We start from the raw sequence: 19,519 nt of genomic DNA, 5'->3' as shown, positions 1-19,519 counted from the left end.
TACACATGCATTCACGGACTGATGAACGATATGACACCATAGTCAGAACATAATGTGGTAGATATTGGTGATTCCTTACATAAATAAAAATTTACCTTATAATTTCTCCTTCCGCATGTGAACATCATTTTATTATTTCTGGAGAAAAGTGGAAACTTGTATATTGATTTATTCATGTAACTTCATTACATAATGGATATTCCTGGAACAACACTCTTATGTATTTCCTAAATGCTATTAGACATCTTAACCACAGAGGAAGGTCCATGTGGACAAAAACATTTGACATAACTATTTGTGGCTTATTACTTTTCAACATTTTGGATTGTTTTCTAGGTCTTTAACTGCTTCCCCGACTGCCTAACGCAGGATTGCGTTCCGGCGGCGGTTGATTCATTCCTCCTGGACGCATATACGCGTCATCTCGCGAGACGCGGGATTTCCTGTGAACGCGCGCGCACACAGGCGCGTGCGTTCACAGGAACTGCAGGTAAGCTGGCAGGCTGTAGATGCGATTTTTTTTTTTTTTTTTTTTTTTTTTTTTTTTTTTTTTTTTAAACCCCTAACAGGTATATTAGACGCTGTTTTGATAACAGCGTCTAATATACCTGCTACCTGGTCCTCTGGTGGTCCCTTTTGCTTGGATCGACCACCAGAGGACACAGGCAGCTCTGTAATAAGTAGCACCACACTACACTACACCCCCCCTGTCACTTATTAACCCCTGATCACTCCATATAGACTCCTTGATCACCCCCCTGTCATTGATCACCCCCCTGTAAGGCTCCATTTAGAGGTCCGTATGTGTTTTGCGGATCCATGGATCGTATCCGCAAAACACATACGGACGTCTGAATGGAGCCTGACAGGGGGGTGATCAGGGAGTCTATATGGGTTGATCACCCCCCTGTAAGGCTCCATTCAGACGTCCGTATGGGTTTTGCGGATCCGATCCGTGGATCCGCAAAACACATACGGACCTCTGAATGGAGCCTGACAGGGGGGTGATCAGGGAGTCTATATGGGGTGATCACATCCCCCCGTCATTGATCACTTCCCCTGTAAGGCTCCATTCAGACGTCCGTATGTGTTTTGTGGATCCACAAAACACTGACACCGCGGATCCGCAAAACACAAACGGACGTCTGAATGGAGCCTTACAGGGGGGTTATCAATGATGGGGGGGGTGATCACCCCATATAGACTCCCTGATCACCCCCCTGTAAGGCTCCATTCAGACATTTTTTGGGCACAAGTTAGCGGAAATTGATTTTTTGTTTTTTATTACAAAGTCTCATATTCCACTAACTTGTGACAAAAAAATAAAATCTCACATGAACTCACCATACCCCTCACGGAATCCAAATGCGTAAAATTTTTTAGACCTTTATATTCCAGACTTCTTCTCACGCTTTAGGGCCCCTAAAATGCCAGGGCAGTATAAACACCCCACATGTGACCCCAATTCGGAAAGAAGACACCCCAAGGTATTCGCTGAGGGGCATATTGAGTCCATGAAAGATTGAACTTTTTGTCCCAAGTTAGCAGAAAGGGAGGCTTTGTAAAAAAAAAAAAAAAATTCCGCTAACTTGTGCCAAAAAAAAAAAAAATCTTCTATGAACTCTCCATGCCCCTCATTGAATACCTTGAGGTGTTTTCTTTCCAAAATGGGGTCACATGTGGGGTATTTATACTGCCCTGGCATTTTAGGGGCCCTAAAGCGTGAGAATAAGTCTGGGATCCAAATGTCTAAAAATGCCTACCTAAAAGGAATTTGGGCCCCTTTGCGCATCTAGGCTGCAAAAAAGTGTCACACGTGGTATCGCCGTACTCAGGAGAAGTTGGGCAATGTGTTTTGGGGTGTCATTTTACATATACCCATGCTGGGTGAGATAAATATCTCGGTCAAATGCCAACTTTGTATAAAAAAAATGGGAAAAGTTGTCTTTTAGAGAGATATTTCTCTCGCCCAGCATGGGTGTATGTAAAAAGACACCCCAAAACACATTGCCCAACTTCTCCTGAGTACGGCGATACCACATGTGTGACACTTTTTTTTTTTTTGCAACCTAGGTGGGCAAAGGGGCCCACATTCCAAAGAGCACCTTTAGGATTTCACAGGGCATTTTTTACACATTTTGATTTCAAACTACTTCTCATGCATTAGGGCCCCTAAAATGCCAGGGCAGTATAACTACCCCACAAGTGACCCCATTTTGGAAAGAAGACACCCCAAGGTATTTCGTGATGGGCATAGTGAGTTCATGGAAGTTTTTATTTTTTGTCACAAGTTAGTGGAATATGACACTTTGTAAGGGAAAATAAAATCATCATTTTCCGCTAACTTGTGACAAAAAATAAAAAGTTCTATGAACTCGCTATGCCCATCAGCGAATAACTTAGGGTGTCTACTTTCCGAAATTGGGTCATTTGTGGGGTGTTTCTACTGTCTGGCCATTGTAGAACCTCAGGAAACATGACAGGTGCTCAGAAAGTCAGAGCTGCTTCAAAAAGCGGAAATTCACATTTTTGTACCATAGTTTGTAAACGCTATAACTTTTACCCAAACCATTTTTTTTTTACCCAAACATTTTTTTTTATCAAAGGCATGTAGAACAATAAATTTAGAGAAAAATTTATATAGAAATGTATTTTTTTTTTTTTTTTTTAATTTTACAACTGAAAGTGAAAAATGTAATTTTTTTGCAAAAATTTCATTAAATTTCGATTAATAACAAAAAAGTAAAAATGTCAGCAGCAATGAAATACCACCAAATGAAAGCTCTATTAGGCTACTTTCACACTAGCGTTCGGTGCTCCGCTTGTGAGCTCCGTATGAAGGGTCTCACAAGCGGCCCGAACGCATCCGTACTGCCCCAATGCATTCTGAGTGGATGCGGATCCGCTCAGAATGCATCAGTCTGGCAGCGTTCAGCCTCCGCTCAGCAAGCGGACACCCGAACGCTGCTTGCAGCGTTCGGGTGTCCGCCTGGCCGTGCGGAGGCAAACGGATCCGTCCAGACTTACAATGTAAGTCAATGGGGACGGATCTGTTTGAAGTTGACACAATATGGCTCAATTTTCAAACGGATCCGTCCCCCATTGACTTTCAATGTAAAGTCTGGACGGATCCGTCTGAACTACTTTCACACTTAGAATTTTTTCTAAACTATAATGCAGACGGATCCGTTCTGAACAGATCCAAACGTCTGCATTATAGGAGCGGATCAGTCTGTGCAGATACCAGATGGACCCGCTCTGAACGCAAGTGTGAAAGTAGCCTTAGTGAGAAGAAAAAGAGGTAAAATTAATTTGGGTGGTAAGTTGTATGACCGAGCAATAAACCGTGAAAGTAGTGTAGTGCAGAATTGTAAAAAGTGGTCTGGTCATTAAGGGTGTTTAAGCTAGGGGAGCTGAGGTGGTTAAAGAGCCTATACAGTAAAAGATTAATTGCATTATACTTGGAATGCTACATAATGAGTGCTATACATAGGTCTTCCAGGCAATTTATTAAACATATTTCATAAATGTGGCATAGTATGCTAATTCAGACTCGGGCAAAACTGGCTCAACATATTCCTGACATTTTCATAAGCATTAATGTTATTTACTTTTAAGAATTCATCTAAACCCTTTTTTTTTTTTTTTTTTTTTTACCCACTGCTCCTGTTGTGACCTTATCCTGAGGTAGACTATTCTACAGATTTAGTGTTCTTACAGTAAAGAAGCATAGACAACTCTGGAGACTGAGCTTTTTCTTCTCCAGTTGGAGGCGGTGCAGTCTTGTCTTTTTTGAGGGGATTTTACATGGAAAAACTTTCACCATCCCCCATTAGACATCTCTTCCTAAGACTAAATACATTTATTGCCTTTAAGCATTCCTAAAACAAATCCTCCATACCCCTTATCAGTTTAGGCCACTCAAATCTGCAGCCATTTGTTCCAGCGGAGAATGCTGGGAATCAGCTGGACAATAACCATTGCGCGCAGGTAGCAGCCAGATCTCTACCAGGCCCCATTATAGTCAATGGGTCCGGCGGCAGTTTCTGGCAATGCTGGATCTGTAGAACTCCGACAGGCTGTTCTCTGCTAGGATAACTCTGCCTCGGATGTGAAACTAGCCTTCGCTCTTTGTACTTTTTCCAGCTCAAGGATGTCATTTTTATGAACTTGTGCCCAAAACTGAACTGCATATTCCAGATGAGTCCCGCACAAAAGCTTTATAAAGTATACATCCCTGCCCCTCAAGTCCATGCCTCTTAGGTACAGGACTATATCATGCTTGCTTTAGAAGTAGCTGGTTGACGACATTGCATGCTGTTTGTATTCGAAGATCTAAAAGTAAACCCAGATTCTTCTCCATAATTGACTTTACCAGTGACACGTGATTTTTTTAAAGGGAACCTGTCATCAACTTTATGCTGACCTCACTGAGGGCAGCATAAGGCCTCTTTCACATGACCATTTATTTATTTATTTTAGTATACAGGCCGTTTTTTGCGTTCCATGTACGGAACCATTCATTTCAGTGGTTCAGCAAAAAAGTAATGTACTCCGTATGCATTCCATTTCCGTTTTTCCGTTCCGTTAAAAGATAAACATGTCCTATTATTGCCCGCAAATCATGTTCCGTGGCTCCATTCAAGTCAATGGGTCCGCAAAAACAGAACACATAAGGAAATGCATCCGTATGTCTTCCGTATCCGTTCCATTTTTGCAGAACAGTCTATTAAAAATGTTATGCCTAGTCCAATTTTTTCTATGTATTTACTGTATATGCCATACGAAAAAAAAAAGGAAACGGAAAAACGCATCTGGTAAAAACGGTTCGCAAAATACTTAAAAAGCCATTTGGTTGTGTGAAAGAGGCCTAAAAGTGACAGAAATGCTGCTTTCAGCGGTGTCACTCATGAGCTAAAAGTGGTTGCTGAGAACCAGCATCATAATCATTGCAGCCCAGGCCTTGAAAAGAGTCAAATCTACTTTGAAGAGTCATGGCTATTCATAATCTCCTGCTCTCCCACCCATCTGCTGATGATTGGCAGTTCTCTCCTAGAGAGAGGGGAAAAACTAGCTAGAAGATTGTCGGTCGTCAGCAGGTGAGCAGGGAGAGCAAGAATTCATGAATAACCATGACTCTTAGGTGGCTGGGACTCCTTTATTTTTTATTTTTTTCCTGACTCAGTCTGCAATGATTGATGTCGGTTCTCGGCAACAACTTACTTTTAACTTTTAAATGACAGACCGCTGAAATAAACTCACCTGTCTCTACTTTATTCTGCCGTTAGTACGGGCTGCATAAAGTTGATGACAGGCTCCCTTTAAATTTGTATCCAGATGCATTGCATTTACTTTATTCACCCACATTGAACCTCATTTTCTAAGTGGATGCCAAACACTGTACAGGTCAGCTTGTAGCTTATGGACATCTTCCATCGACTGCACAGTACTACATGGCATAGTATCATCTGTGATATCAATCTCATCCACTGACCCTTGGGGTATTCCACTTATACTGGGGGCCATTCAGAATAAAAATAGTTCACCACAACTTTTTTGATCTAATAAATTATATTTTTCTAAGCCATAAGCCTTAATTTAGTTAAATATCTGAGGGACAGTCTCAAATGTCTTTGCAAAATCCAAGAACACTACATGCACAGCTGCCCCCTGTTCAGGCTTTTACTCGCCTCATAAGAACAAATATGGGATAGTGTAACAACTATTGACCTTGGTAAACCCGTGCTGCCTATCAGTTATGATATATCGCCACTTACTGCTGCATATTGTCCCTTATTGATGACCTATCCTCGCCTGGCACCCTAGACGATCAGCTGTCTGTAGAGAAGGCACATCCTTCTAGTCATTGTTTACCTGCTTGCTGTCAACATTGCAACAGTGAGCAGGTGTAATTACAAGCTGTCTCATTCACTTCTATGGGACTGCTTGTTCTTATACACTTGAGTTGGAAGGAGCTGTCCCATTGAAGTGAAAGGGATGGCTTGTAATTACACCTGCTCACCGATGTCATTACTGATCTCATTAGGAAAACTTAAAGGGATTCTGTCACCTGGATTTTGCCTATAGAGCTGCGAACATGCGCTGCTAGATCGCTGCTAGCACGTCCGCAATATACATTCCCCATAGCTCTCAGTGCTTTTATTTAGGCAAAAAAAATCTGAATCTCCTTTTTGCTCCCGGACATCACAAAGTTAGGCTGAATGCACACGGCCGTGTTCCGCGGCCGAGAGCGGTCCGTGGTATGCTGGGCTTGATTCCTGTTAAGAGCAGGAGCGCACGGCGTCATTGGTTGCTATGACGCCGTGCGCTTCATGCCGCCACTGCTGTACAGTAATACACTCGTATGATCTATACGAGTGTATTACTGTACAGCAGCGGCGGCATGAAGTGCACGGCATCATAGCAACCAATTACGCCGTGCGCTCCTGCTCTGAACAGGAATCCAGCCCAGCATACCACGGACCGCTCTCGGCCGTGTGCATTCGGCCTTAGAGCGCCGTAATCTCGCAGCTAGTGCATGTGCAGTTCCCTGAGGCTGATGCTAGCACAGGGAAGGAACTCCATGCCGGCACTGACATGCGTGAGATTACGGCGCTCTAACTTGGTGACTTCGGGGAGCAAAGAGGAGATTCGGACGATGCGGGCGGTGCTGGGCATATATATGTATGCATGTACAGTCAGGTCCATAAATATTGGGACATCAACACAATTCTAACATTTTTGGCTCTATACACCACCACAATGGATTTGAAATGAAACAAACTAGATATGCTTTACCTGCAGACTGTCAGCTGTAATTTGAGGGTATTTACATCCAAATCAGGTGAACGGTGTAGGAATTCCAACAGTTTGCATATGTGCCTCCCACTTGTTAAGGAACCAAAAGAAATGGGACAGAATAATAATCATAAATCACACTTTCACTTTTTAAAACTTGGTTGCAAATCCTTTGCAGTCAATTTCAGCCTGAAGTCTGGAACGCATAGACATCACCAGACGCTGGGTTTCATCCCTGGTGATGCTCTGCCAGGCCTCTACTCCAACTGTCTTCAGTTCCTGCTTGTTCTTGGGGCATTTTCCCTTCAGTTTTGTCTTCAGCAAGTGAAATGCATGCTCAATTGGATTCAGGTCAGGTCATTGACTTGGCCATTGCATAACATTCCACTTCTTTCCCTTAAAAAAAACTCTTTGGTTGCTTTTGCAGTATGCTTTGGGTCATTGTCCATCTGCACTGTGAAGCGCCGTCCAATGAGTTCTGGAGCATTTGGCTGAATATGAGCAGATAATATTGCTCGAAACACTATAGAATTCATCCTGCTGCTTTTGTCAGCAGTCATATCATCAATAAATACAAGAGAACCAGTTCCATTTGCAGCCATACATGCCCACCACCATGACACTACCACCACCATGCTTCACTGATGAGGTGGTATGCTTAGGATCATGAGCAGTTCCTTTCCTTCTCCATACTCTTCTCTTCCCATCACTCTGGTACAAGTTGATCTTGGTCTCAGCTGTCCATAGGATGTTTGTTGTTCCAGAAATGTGAAGGCTTTTTTAGATGTCGTTTGGCAAACTCTAATCTGACCTTCCTGTTTTTGAACCCTCTGTATTCACTCTGGTGAAGTCTTCTCTTGATTGTTGACTTTGACACACATACACCTACGTCCTGGAGAGTGTTCTTGATCTGGACAACTGTTGTGAATGGTGTTTTCTTCACCAGGGAAAGATTTCTTCGGTCATCCACCACAGTTATTTTCCATGGTTTTCCGGGTCTTTTGGTGTTGCTGAGCTCACCGATGCGTTCCTTCTTTTTAAGAATGTTCCAAACAGTTGTTTTGGCCACGCCTAATGTTTTTGCTATCTCTCTGATAAGTTTGTGTTTTTTTCAGCCTAATGATGGCTTGCTTCACTGATGGTGACAGCTCTTTGGATCTCATCTTGAGAGTTGACAGCAACAGATTCCAAATGCAAATAGCACACTTGAAATGAACTCGGGACCTTTTATCTGCTCATTGTAATTGGGATAATGAGGGAATAACACACACCTGGCCATGGAACAGCTCAGAAGCCAATTGTCCCATTACTTTTGGTTCCTTAACAAGTGGGAGGCGAATATGCAAACTGTTGTAATTCCTGCACCGTTCACCTGATTTGGATGTAAATACCCTCAAATTAAAGCTGACAGTCTGCAGTTAAAGCACATCTTGTTCGTTTCATTTCAAATCCATTGTGATGGTGTACAAAGCCAAAAATGTTAGAATTGTGACGTTGTCCCAATATTTATGGACCTGACTGTGTGTGTACAATATTTTTTTATTTGTTTTTCATTAAAAAGTGCAAAACCAATAAGGTGAATTGGAAAAATGTTCATTATCACTTTCCCTACACATTTAACAAAAAATAAATGGCAGTTATACGTTAAAGGAAGTATGTCACCGAAATTTACCTGCTCCAACAGAGCATTGCCTCTAGTGAGATGTTCTACAAGCTGGCCCATAAATTGGTCCTGCAGCAAATTGAGGAATTTTCTCCTGTTCGCATTTGAGGCAGAACAAATACCCCAGTCAATATCTGGGGAAGTAAAAATTTCCATTATGACCACTGACCCTACCTGTGCAAGACTGCTCTATCTTAGTGATATTAGGGTGTCTAAAGATTTTCAAGTGTTTTTCTTTTGCAATTCCAACCGTAATGGTTTTTAACATCCTCACCACCTTCCAAGTGGCACATGACCCAGCAGTGATGTGCTACGCAGGAGACATGTCATCACTGAGGCCAGTGAATACCTGCAACGATTCACATTAGGGATCGACCGATAATGATTTTTTAGGGCCGATACCGATAATTTATACCGATATTCTGTGAATTTTCATTTATAAAATTAAATAAAAATCCTACCCGAATCTGCTGAAAATGAATGTTTATTGTTAACGTGTAGGGTTTTTTTGTAAATCTCTTTTTCCATTTATAATAATTTTTTTTTTTTTACACAATTAGCCCCCTTAGGGACTAGAACCCTTTTCCTATTCATCCTGATAGAGCTCTGTCAGGGTGAAAAGGACCTCACACTGTCCCTGCTGCTCTGTGCTTTGTGCACACAGCAGCAAGTGAGCTATGGCAGCCAGGACTTCAATGGTGTCCTGGCTGCCATGGTAACAGATCGGAGCCCCAGGCTTACACTGCTGGGGCTCCGATCAGAAGCTGCCACTGAGAAGGAGGGGAGAGGGGACACTGTGGCCACTGCCACCAATGATTAATACTGGGGGTCTTGGGTGGGGGGGGGCGCACTGCGCCACCAATGATTCATGTTGGGGGGGAGCGGGAGCTGGCTGCAGAATCGCATAGCCGGCTCCCGACCTCTATGAGCGGTAGCTGCGATCTGCGGTAGTTAACCCCGCATGTGCCTCACCTGAGGGGTTAACTGCCGCAGATCGTAGCTACCGCTCATAGAGGTCGGGAGCCGGCTATGTGATTCTGCAGCCAGCTCCCACCTCCTGTATATGAATTAATGAGTTATCTTCATTGGTGGCGCAGTGGCAATAGCCCCGCCACTCCTCTTGTTCCCTCTCCTCTCATTGGGGGCAGCAGCAGGACAGGGGGGAGGGAGACACTGCTTCCTTCTCCCCTGTGCTGCTGAGGGAACACGGAGAGCGCTGTCAACAGCGCAATCCTTGTTCCCAATACGTTATCGGTATATCGGCAAAATAGATGCCGATAGCGTTCAAAATCCTGAATATCGGCCGATATCGGTAAAACCGATAATCGGTCTATCCCTAATTCACATGACACCATCTGAAGATTTATGGGTTGCGGACCAGAAGCATCTTAAATGGAGCCTTGACACTGGAACAGAATGGCGGGGAGCAGGTGCGTACATTTCCTACTTTACCAATATTACTTTTGTCACTTTCTTTTCTTTTGCTTTCTTTTTACTGGATTGTTCTGCTTATGTTAGTTTGAATAATGACATGGTCATGTAGTGTCATTTGTAGTTTTGCTGTAATCAATGGATTTGACTTGATTAAAAGTTCTTTTTCTTGATTCTTTAGTTGCTTGGTGAGGAGAAGACAATTTCCGCAAAATATGCAGAAGAACGTGACCATGCTGAAGCGGAGGCTCGTGAAAGAGAGACCAAAGTGCTCTCCTTGGCACGCTCTCTAGAAGAGGCCCTTGAAATGAAGACTGAGTTAGAAAGGCTCAACAAGCAGCTGCGCACTGAAATGGAGGACTTGGTTAGCTCTAAGGATGATGTAGGAAAGAATGTAAGTTTTTACAAAAATGTGTGTTGTGTAATATTGCTGGTTTTGTTTCTCATAACAAATTGATGTTGAGGAAATGGCTAAAATGACATTGAAAGGGGAAGTTATCATTATGGGAGACTTTAATCTTCCTAATGTAAACTCGAAAACCATAATAGCTAGTTCTGCCAGTAGTACAGATATTCTAAATTCCCTACTGGGATTATCTCTACAGCAAGTAGTTGAGGAGCCAACCTGGAAGTAGGCCATTTTAGATTTAGTATTCACAAATGGGAATTTGGTATCTGATATTACTGTAGGGGAAAGATTGGGCTCTAGTGATCACCAGTCAAGTGTGGTTTACCCAAAGTACAGTGACTGAGTCACACCACACACAAACAAAAGTTTTAGATTTTAGAAAAACTGACTCTTCTAAAATTAGATTAGTGGTATACGAGTCCCTATCAGATTGGAACAGTTTCAATGGAGTCCAGGAGAAATGGGACTACTTCAAAGTGGCACTATTGAAGGCAACAGATAATTGCATTAGGCTTGTCAGTAAAAGCAAAAAAAGGAAGAGACCACTGTGGTACTCGGCAGAAGTGGCCAAAATCATTAAAAACAAAAAGATAGCATTTAGTATTTATAAAAAAAAAATACAAAACGAGGATGACAGGCAAATTTATAAGATTAGGCAGAGAGAGGCCAAACAAGTTATAAGAGCTTCTAAAGCACAGGCAGAAGAGAAATTGGTTCATTCAGTGGTGAAAAAAGGCGATAAGACATTCTTCAGATTAGGGATCGACCGATATTGATTTTTTAGGGCCGATACCGATAATTTGTCAACTTTCAGGCCGATAGCCGATAATTTATACCGATATTCTGGGTATTTTTTTATTTTTTTTTCCTACACAAATCTGCTGAAAATTAATGTTTATTGTTAACATGTAGTATTTGATTTTTTTGTAAATTTTTTTCATTTATACTTAATATATATATTTTTTTTAACTAACTTTTAGCCCCCTTAGGGACTAGAACCCTTGTCCTATTCACCCTGATAGATCTCTATCAGGGTGAGTAGGATCTCACACTGTCCCTGCTGCTCTGTGCTTTGTGCACACAGCAGCAAGGTTACTGACTATGGCAGCCAGGGCTTTAATAGCGTCCTGGCTGCCATGGTAACCGATCGGAGCCCCAGGCTTACACTGCTGGGGCTCCGATCGGAGGAGCAGGAGAGAGGGGATCCTGTGGCCACTGCCACCAATGATTTATACTGGGGGGGGGCGGCGCACTGCGCCACCAATGATTAATACTGGGGGGCTTGGGGGGGGGGGCGCACTGCGCCACCAATGAAGATAAGTCTCTCATTCATATACAGGAGGCGGGAGCTGGCTGCAGAATCACATAGCCGGCTCCCGACCTCTATGAGCAGTAGCTGCGATCCGCGGCACCTAAGGGGTTAACTACCGCGGACCGCAGCTGCCGTTCATAGAGGTCGGGAGCCAGCTATGTGATTCTGAAGCCAGCTCCCGCCTCCTGTATATGAATTAATGAGAGAGGTATCTTCATTGGTGGCGCAGCGGCCACAGCCCCTCCCCTCCTCTTGTCTTCTCTCCTGTCATTGGCGGCAACGGCAGCAGCACAGGGGGAGGAGACACTGCTTCCTTCTCCCCTGTGCTGCGGAGGGAACACAGAGCGCTGAGAGCAGCGCGTTCTGTGTTCCCAATACGTTATCGGTATATCGGCAAAATAGATGCCGATAACTGTCAAAATCCTCAATATCGGTAAAACCGATAATCGGTCGATCCCTACTTCAGATACATAAATGAAAAAAGGAAACTAAAACATTGAATTAACCAATTAAAAACAAAAGGAAGGTATATGGAAGAAGATAAAGAACTAGCTGACTGCCTCAATGAATACTTCTGTTCAGTTTTTACAAAGGAAAATTAAGGAAAAGTACCTCAGTTAAGAAGGCACTAATGAATCTTTTGATGCATGTGTCTTTACAGAGGAAGAGGTTCTAAGTCAGCTGTCTAAAATTAATACATATAAGTCACAGGGGCCTGATGGGATACACCCAAAGCTATTAAAAGAGCTTAGCGGTGAACTAGCAAAACCATTAACAGATTTATTTAACCAATCACTGGTAACAGCAGTCGTCCCAGAAGATTGGAAACTAGCAAATGTTGTGCCCAATCACAAAGGTAGTGAGGAATCGGGCAACTATAGGCCAGTAAGCCTGACATCAATAGTGGGGAAATTAATGGAAACAATACTTAAGGAGAGGATTGTGGAACATCTAAAATCCCATTGATTGAAAGATGAAAAACTGCATGGGTTTAATTGCGGGAGATCATGTAAAACTAATCTTATTTTTTTTTTTTTTTTTGTGTGTGACTAAAATAGATGCTGGAGGTGCAGTAGACATTTATTATCTAGACTTTAGTAAGGCTTTTGATACTGTCCCACATAGAAGGCTTATCAATAAATGTTCTGGGACCCATATTGTTAGGCTGCGTTCACACGGGCGAGATTTCCACGCGGGTGCAATGCGGTAGGTGAACGCATTGCACCCGCACTGAATCTGGACCCATTAATTTCAATGGGGCTGTTCAGATGAGCAATGATTTTCACGCATCACTTGTGCGTTGCGTGAAAATCGCAGCATGCTCTATATTCTGCGTTTTTCACGCAACGCAGGCCCCATAGAAGTGAATGGGGTTGAGTGAAAATCGCAAGCATCCGCAAGCAAGTGCGGATGCGGTGCGATTTTCACGCATGGTTGCTAGGTGACAGTCTATTCACTGTATTATTTTCCCTTATAACATGGTTATAAGGGAAAATAATAGCATTCTGAATACAGAATGCTTAGTAAAATAGCACTGGAGGGGTTAAAAAAAATAAACAAATTAACTCACCTTCTCCTCTTGTTCACGAAGTTCCCGGTATGATGAGTTGTGGGCTAAAGGACCTTTGGTGACGTCAGATCACATGCTCCAATCACATGGTCCATCACCGTGGTGATGTACCATGTGATTGGAGCATGTGATCTGACGTCACCAAAGGTCGGATCCGCAAAACACATACGGACGTCTGAATGGAGCCTTACAGGGGGGTGATCAATGACGGGGGTGATCACCCCATATAGACTCCCTGATCACCCCTTTGTCATTGATCACCCCCCTGTAAGGCTCCATTCAGACGTCCGTATGTGTTGTGCGGATCCGATCCGTGGATCCGCAAAACACATACGGACCTCTGAATGGAGCCTTACAGCGGGGTGATCAATGACAGGGTGGTGATCACCCCATATAGACTCCCTGATCACCCCCCGTAAGGCTCCATTCAGACATTTTTTTTAGCACAAGTTAGCGGAAATTGATTTTTTTTTTTTGTTTTTTTTTGTTTTTTCTTACAAGGTCTCATATTCCACTAACTTGTGACAAAAAATAAAATCTCACATGAACTCACCATACCATACCCCTCACGGAATCCAAATGCGTAATTTTTTAGACATTTATATTCCAGACTTCTTCTCACGCTTTAGGGCGCCTAAAATGCCAGGGCAGTATAAATACCCCACATGTGACCCCATTTTAGAAAGAAGACACAAGGTATTTTGTGAGGGGCATGGCGAGTTCATGTAAAATTTTATTTTTTAGCACAAGTTAGCGGAAAGGGAGACTTAGTGAGAAAAAAACAAATATCAATTTCCGCTAACTTGTGCCAAAAAAAAAACTTTTATGAACTCTCCATGCCCCTCACGGAATACCTTGGGGTGTCTTCTTTCCAAAATGGGATCACATGTGGGGTATTTATACTGCCCTGGCATTTTAGGGGTTCTAAAGCGTGAGAAGAAGTCTGGAATCCAAATGCCCACCTAAAAGATACTCATTGGAATTTGGGCCCCTTTGCGCACTTAGGCTGCAAAAAAGTGTCACACATGTGGTATCGCTGTACTCAGGAGAAGTTGGGCAATGTGTTTTGGGGTGTCTTTTTACATGCTGGGTGAGAGAAATATCTCTCTATAATGACAACTTTGTATAAAAAAAAATGGGAAAAGTTGACATTTAGAGAGAGAGTTCTCTCACCCAGCATGGGTATATGTAAAAATACACCCCAAAACACATTGCCCAACTTCTCCTGAGTACGGCGATACCACATGTGACACTTTTTTGCAGCCTGGGTGGGCAAAGGGGCCCAAATTCCGATGAGTACTTTTAGGATTTTACAGGGCATTTTTTACACATTTGGATTCCAGACTTCTCACGCATTAGGGCCCCTAAAATGCCAGGGCAGTATAACTACCCCACAAGTGACCCCATTTTGGAAAGAAGACACCCCAAGGTATTTCGTGATGGGCATAGTGAGTTCATGGAAGTTTTTATTTTTCTTCACAAGTTAGTAGAATATGAGACTTTGTAAGGGAAAAAAAAAATCATAATTTTCCGCTAACTTGTGACAAAAAATAAAAAGTTCTATGAACTCACTATGCCCATCAGTGAATACCTTAAAGTGTCTACTTTCCGAAATGGGGTCATTTGTGGGGTGTTTGTACTGTCTGGCCATTGTAGAACCTCAGGAAACATGACAGGTGCTCAGAAAGTCAGAGTTGCTTCAAAATGCGGAAAATCAAATTTTTGTACCATAGTTTGTAAACGCTATAACTTTTACCCAAACCATTCTTTTTTTTTTACCCAAACATATTTTTTTTTTATCAAAGACATGTAGAACAATAAATTTAGAGAAAAATGTATATAGAATGTAGTTTTTTTGCAAAAATTTTAAAGCAAAGTGAAAAATGTCTTTTTTTTTGCAAAAATTTCGTTAAATTTCGATTAATAACAAAAAAAGTAAAAATGTCAGCAGCAATGAAATACCACCAAATGAAATCTCTATTAGTGAGAAGAAAAGGAGGTAAAATTCATTTGGGTGGTAAGTTGTATGACTGAGCAATAAACCGTGAAAATAGTGTAGTGCAGAATTGTAAAAAGTGGTCTGGTCATCAAGGGTGTTTAACCACTTGCCATCTGGGCCATTTGCCCCCTTCCTGACCAGGCCTAATTTAGCAAAATTGACACATCTCACTTTATGTGGTAATAACTTTGGAACGCCTTTATTTATCCAAGTCATTCAGAGATTGTTTTCTCGTGACACATTGTACTTCCTGATAGTCATAAATTTGAGTCAAAATATTTCACCTTTATTTATGAAAAAATCCCAAATTTACCCCAAAATTTGAAAAATTTGCAATTTTCTAAATTTCAATTTCTCTGCTTTTAAAACAGAAAGTGATAAGTAATATTTTATGAGGTAACATTCCCCATATGTCTACTTTATGTTGGCATCATTTTGGAAATGTTATTTTATTTTTTTAGGATGTTAGAAGGCTTAGGGTCCATTCACACGTCTGTTTTTTCTTTCCTGATCTGTTCCGTTTTTTGCTGTACAGATCTGGACCCATTCATTTTCAATGGGTCCTGGAAAAAAACGGACAGCTCAATGTCTGATTTTTTTCAGGACCCATTGAAAATGAATGGGTCCAGATCTGTTCAGCAAAAAACGGAACAGATCAGGAAAGAAACAACGGACGTGTGAATAGACCCTTAGAAGTTTAGAAGCAATTCTTAAAATTTTTAAGAAAATTGCCAAAACCCACTTTTTAAGGACCAGTTCAGGTCTGAAGTCACTTTGTGGGGCCTACATAGTGGATACCCCCATAAATGACCCCATTGTAGAAACTACACCCCTCAAGGTATTCAAAACAGATTTTACAAACTTTGTTAACCCTTTAGGCGTTCCACAATAATTAAAGGAAAATGGAGATCAAATTTTAAAATTTCACTTTTTTGGCAGATTTTCCATTTTAATCCAATTTTTTCTTTAACACATCGATGGTTAACAGCCAAACAAAACTCAATATTTATTACCCAGATTCTGCGGTTTACAGAAACACCCCACATGTGGTCATAAACTGCTGTATGGGCACACGGCAGGGCGCAGAAGAAAAGGACCTCCACATGGTTTTTAGATGCCATGTCCCATTTGAAGCCCCCTGATGCACCCTTACAGTAGAAACTCCCAAGAAGTGACCCCATTTTGGAAACTAGGGGATAAGGTGCCAGTTTTATTAGTACTATTTTTGGGTACATATGATTTTTTGATCATTCATTATAACACTTTATGGGGCAAGGTGACCAAAAAATTGGTTGTTTTAGCACAGTTTCTATTTATTTTTACAGCGTTCACCTGAGGGGTTCAGTCAAGTGACATTTTTATAGAGCAGATTGTTACGGACGTGGCGATACCTAATATGTATACTTTTTCTCATTTATTAAAGTTTTACACAAGAATAGCATTTTTGAAACAAAAAAATTATGTTTTAATGTGTCCATGTTCTGAGAGCTATAGTTTTTGTTTTATTTTTTGAGAGATTTTCTTATGTAGGGGCTCATTTTGTGCGGGATGAGGTGACTGTTTTATTGGTACCATTTTGTGGGACATACGCGTTTTTGATCACTTGGTGTTGCACCTTTTGTGATGCAAGGTGACAAAAATTGCTTGTTTTGCCAGTTTTTTTTACGGTTTTCACCTGAGGGGTTAGCTCATGTGATATTTTTATAGAGCTGTTTTTTACGGACGTGGCAATACCTAATATGTATACTTTTTTTATTTGTTTCACTTTAACACAATAATAGCATTTTTGAAACCAAAAAAAATGATGTTTTAGTATCTCCATGTTCTAAGAGCTATAGTTTTTTTATTTTTTGAGAGATTTTCTTATGTAGGGGCTCATTTTTTGCGGGATGAGGGGACTGTTTTATTGGTACCATTTTGTGGGACATAACGCGTTTTTGATCACCTTTTGTGATGTAAGGTGACAAAAATTGCTTGTTTTGACAGTTTTTTTTTTACGGTGTTCACCCGAGGGGTTAGGTCATGTGATATTTTTATAGAGCTGGTTTTTACGGACGCGGCAATACAAAATATGTCTATTTTATTTTTTCTATTTTTAACTTTTTTTTTAAATTCCTTACTTGGGGACTTTTTTTTTTTTTTTTTTTACATGTGAAACTTTTTTTTATTTTTATTTTTTCAACCCTTTTTTTTTTTTTTTTTACACTTTTCGTCCCCCATAAGGTCAAACAAGACCTCTGGGGGACATTTGCTTCACTTTTTTTCATTTTTTTTTCACTGTTGATTTCTCCTGTAACTGGGGCTGACATAGTAGCCCCAGTTACAGAAGAAATGCACCCCCCAGAGAGGCTGTACAGCAGAATACAGAGCTGTACAGCCTCAGTGCAGGGCTGATCGAGGTCTCTGAAAGACCTCACACAGCCCCTGCACTCTCGGTGAGCGCTGTGTATGCAGCGATCCAGAAGGCAGGGACACCTGGGAACTGTCCCTGCCTTCTCTAAGGGTTGCCCTGCGCCAATACCTAATATGTACACTTTTTTTTTTTTTATTTCACTTTAACACAATAATGGCATATTTGAAATTAAAAAATGTTTGTGGCTCAGTGTTCTGAGAGCTATAGTTATTATATTTTTTTTTGGAGCGATTTTCTTATGTAGGGTCTAATTTTTTGCGGTTTGAGGTGACTGTTTTATTGGTACCATTTTGTGGGACACACGCCTTTTTGATCGCTCGGTGTTGCACTTTTTGTGGTGTAAGGTGATAAAAATGGCTTTTTTGACAGTTTTTTATTTTTTACGGTGTTTATCGTACAGGGTCGATCATGTGATATATTTATAAAGACTGTCGTTACGGACACGGTGATGCATAATATGTCTAGTTTTTTTTTTCTTTTTCTTTTTTTTTGGAAAAGGCTATTTTTTAAAATTTACCTATATTTATTTTTACTTCTTCTTTTTTTTTTTTTTTTTTTTTATCAAGTACCACTTGGATCTTCAAGATCCAGTGGGGCTGATGGCTGTACAATACTATCAAATGTCCTGTAGATGGCAACACCGGGCGCTTTTGCAAAGCATCCGGTTGCCATGGCGACAATCGGGCGCTGCAATCACAGCGTGGCAGCCTCGATGGTTGAGAGAGGGAGCCCCCTCCCTCTATTAACCCCATGGATGCCGCACCGCGGCATCTAAGAGATTACAGCAGCGTGTCAGCATAAAGCTGACACTCGCTGCTGATGGCGGCTCAGGAATGGAGCCGCCGACATCAAATAAAGCAGGGGGACCGCATCGGGGGCAGGAGGCACAGATAGGGGGCAGCGCTGTAAAGGGGGGGGCATGGCCAGCAGGAGGGGGCACATTTGGGGGTCTGATGCATGCATGGGGGGTGGGGGCAGACCGCATCAGGGGTACAAAAAATGGATGGGGGGGGGGATCGCATCGGAGGCCGGGCTCACAGGAGGGGTGGGGGGGTTGGAGGCGCACAGGAAGGGGGCAAAGATCAGGGGCACAGATGTGGGAGCTTCATTACACATTACCTGATTTCAGGCTCTGATCTGCAGAGCGCAGATCAGAGCCTGAAACCGGCATTTTAACACTGCCGTGATCTGATTGGTTAGTCTTCACAGACTCTGGTCCCTTGCCAGCATTACTGGACTGTATGCTGTCCGTGACAGCAGCAGGACAGGGGCAGAAGCTTTAATCCAAGCGCTTTGCAGCGCTTGGATTAAAGAACTGCCATGACGTCTATACACGTGGTAGCTGCACAGAGTATGTGAAGCTATCACGTATATAGACTGATTGCAGTCGTGAAGGGGTTAAGGATCTTGTTTCTGGGAGAATGGCAATTTTAATGCAGAAGTACAAATAAGTATAATTTGTGTTTGAAATTTTACATGAGTTAAAGAGGACCGGTCATTCCTCCTGACATGTCTGTTGTAATAGCTACATGCATTCTCTGTGTAATAACAATTCTGGAGCATCTACTCTTATTACTGTGTTGCCATTCTTATAGTATTCTTGCCATAAAATTACTAGTAAATTGCAAGCAGTCTGCAGTAAAGGTACTGATGGGTGTTACCGGTAGCGAGTGTGTCAGACTTAGGGCTCATTCAGACGGCCGTATGCTGTCCGCAAAAATACTGAATGCTATCCGTTTTTTTTGCGGATCCGCAAAAAAAATGAAACATGTCCTGTACTTGTCCGTGAAAATCAGGACATGGCCCCATTGAAGTCTATAGGTCCGCAAAAATACTGAATGCTATCTGTTTTTTTGCAGATCCGTTTTTTTGCGGATCAGCAAAAAAACGGATAGCATTTAGTATTTTTGCGGACAGCATACGG

The 19,519-nt window shown here is 41.9% G+C and overlaps 1 protein-coding gene across 3 annotated transcripts in view; it reads left to right on the top strand.

Moving 5' to 3' along the window:
• MYH9 (myosin heavy chain 9) overlaps positions 1-19,519 on the top strand; it is a 428,796-nt gene that overhangs the window by 312,436 nt on the left and 96,841 nt on the right. For 2 of the 3 annotated variants that reach the window (XM_040407416.1, XM_040407417.1), the window contains exon 32: positions 10,074-10,304. In XM_040407416.1, coding sequence (XP_040263350.1) covers positions 10,074-10,304 — 231 coding nt within the window. The remainder of the gene's footprint in view (positions 1-10,073; positions 10,305-19,519) is intronic. The other variant, XM_040407418.1, reaches the window with a different exon arrangement.

This window comes from Bufo bufo, chromosome 9 (assembly GCF_905171765.1).
Source record: "Bufo bufo chromosome 9, aBufBuf1.1, whole genome shotgun sequence".
NCBI classification, from domain to species: domain Eukaryota; kingdom Metazoa; phylum Chordata; class Amphibia; order Anura; family Bufonidae; genus Bufo; species Bufo bufo.
This window is presented reverse-complemented; position numbering and strand designations above follow the sequence as displayed.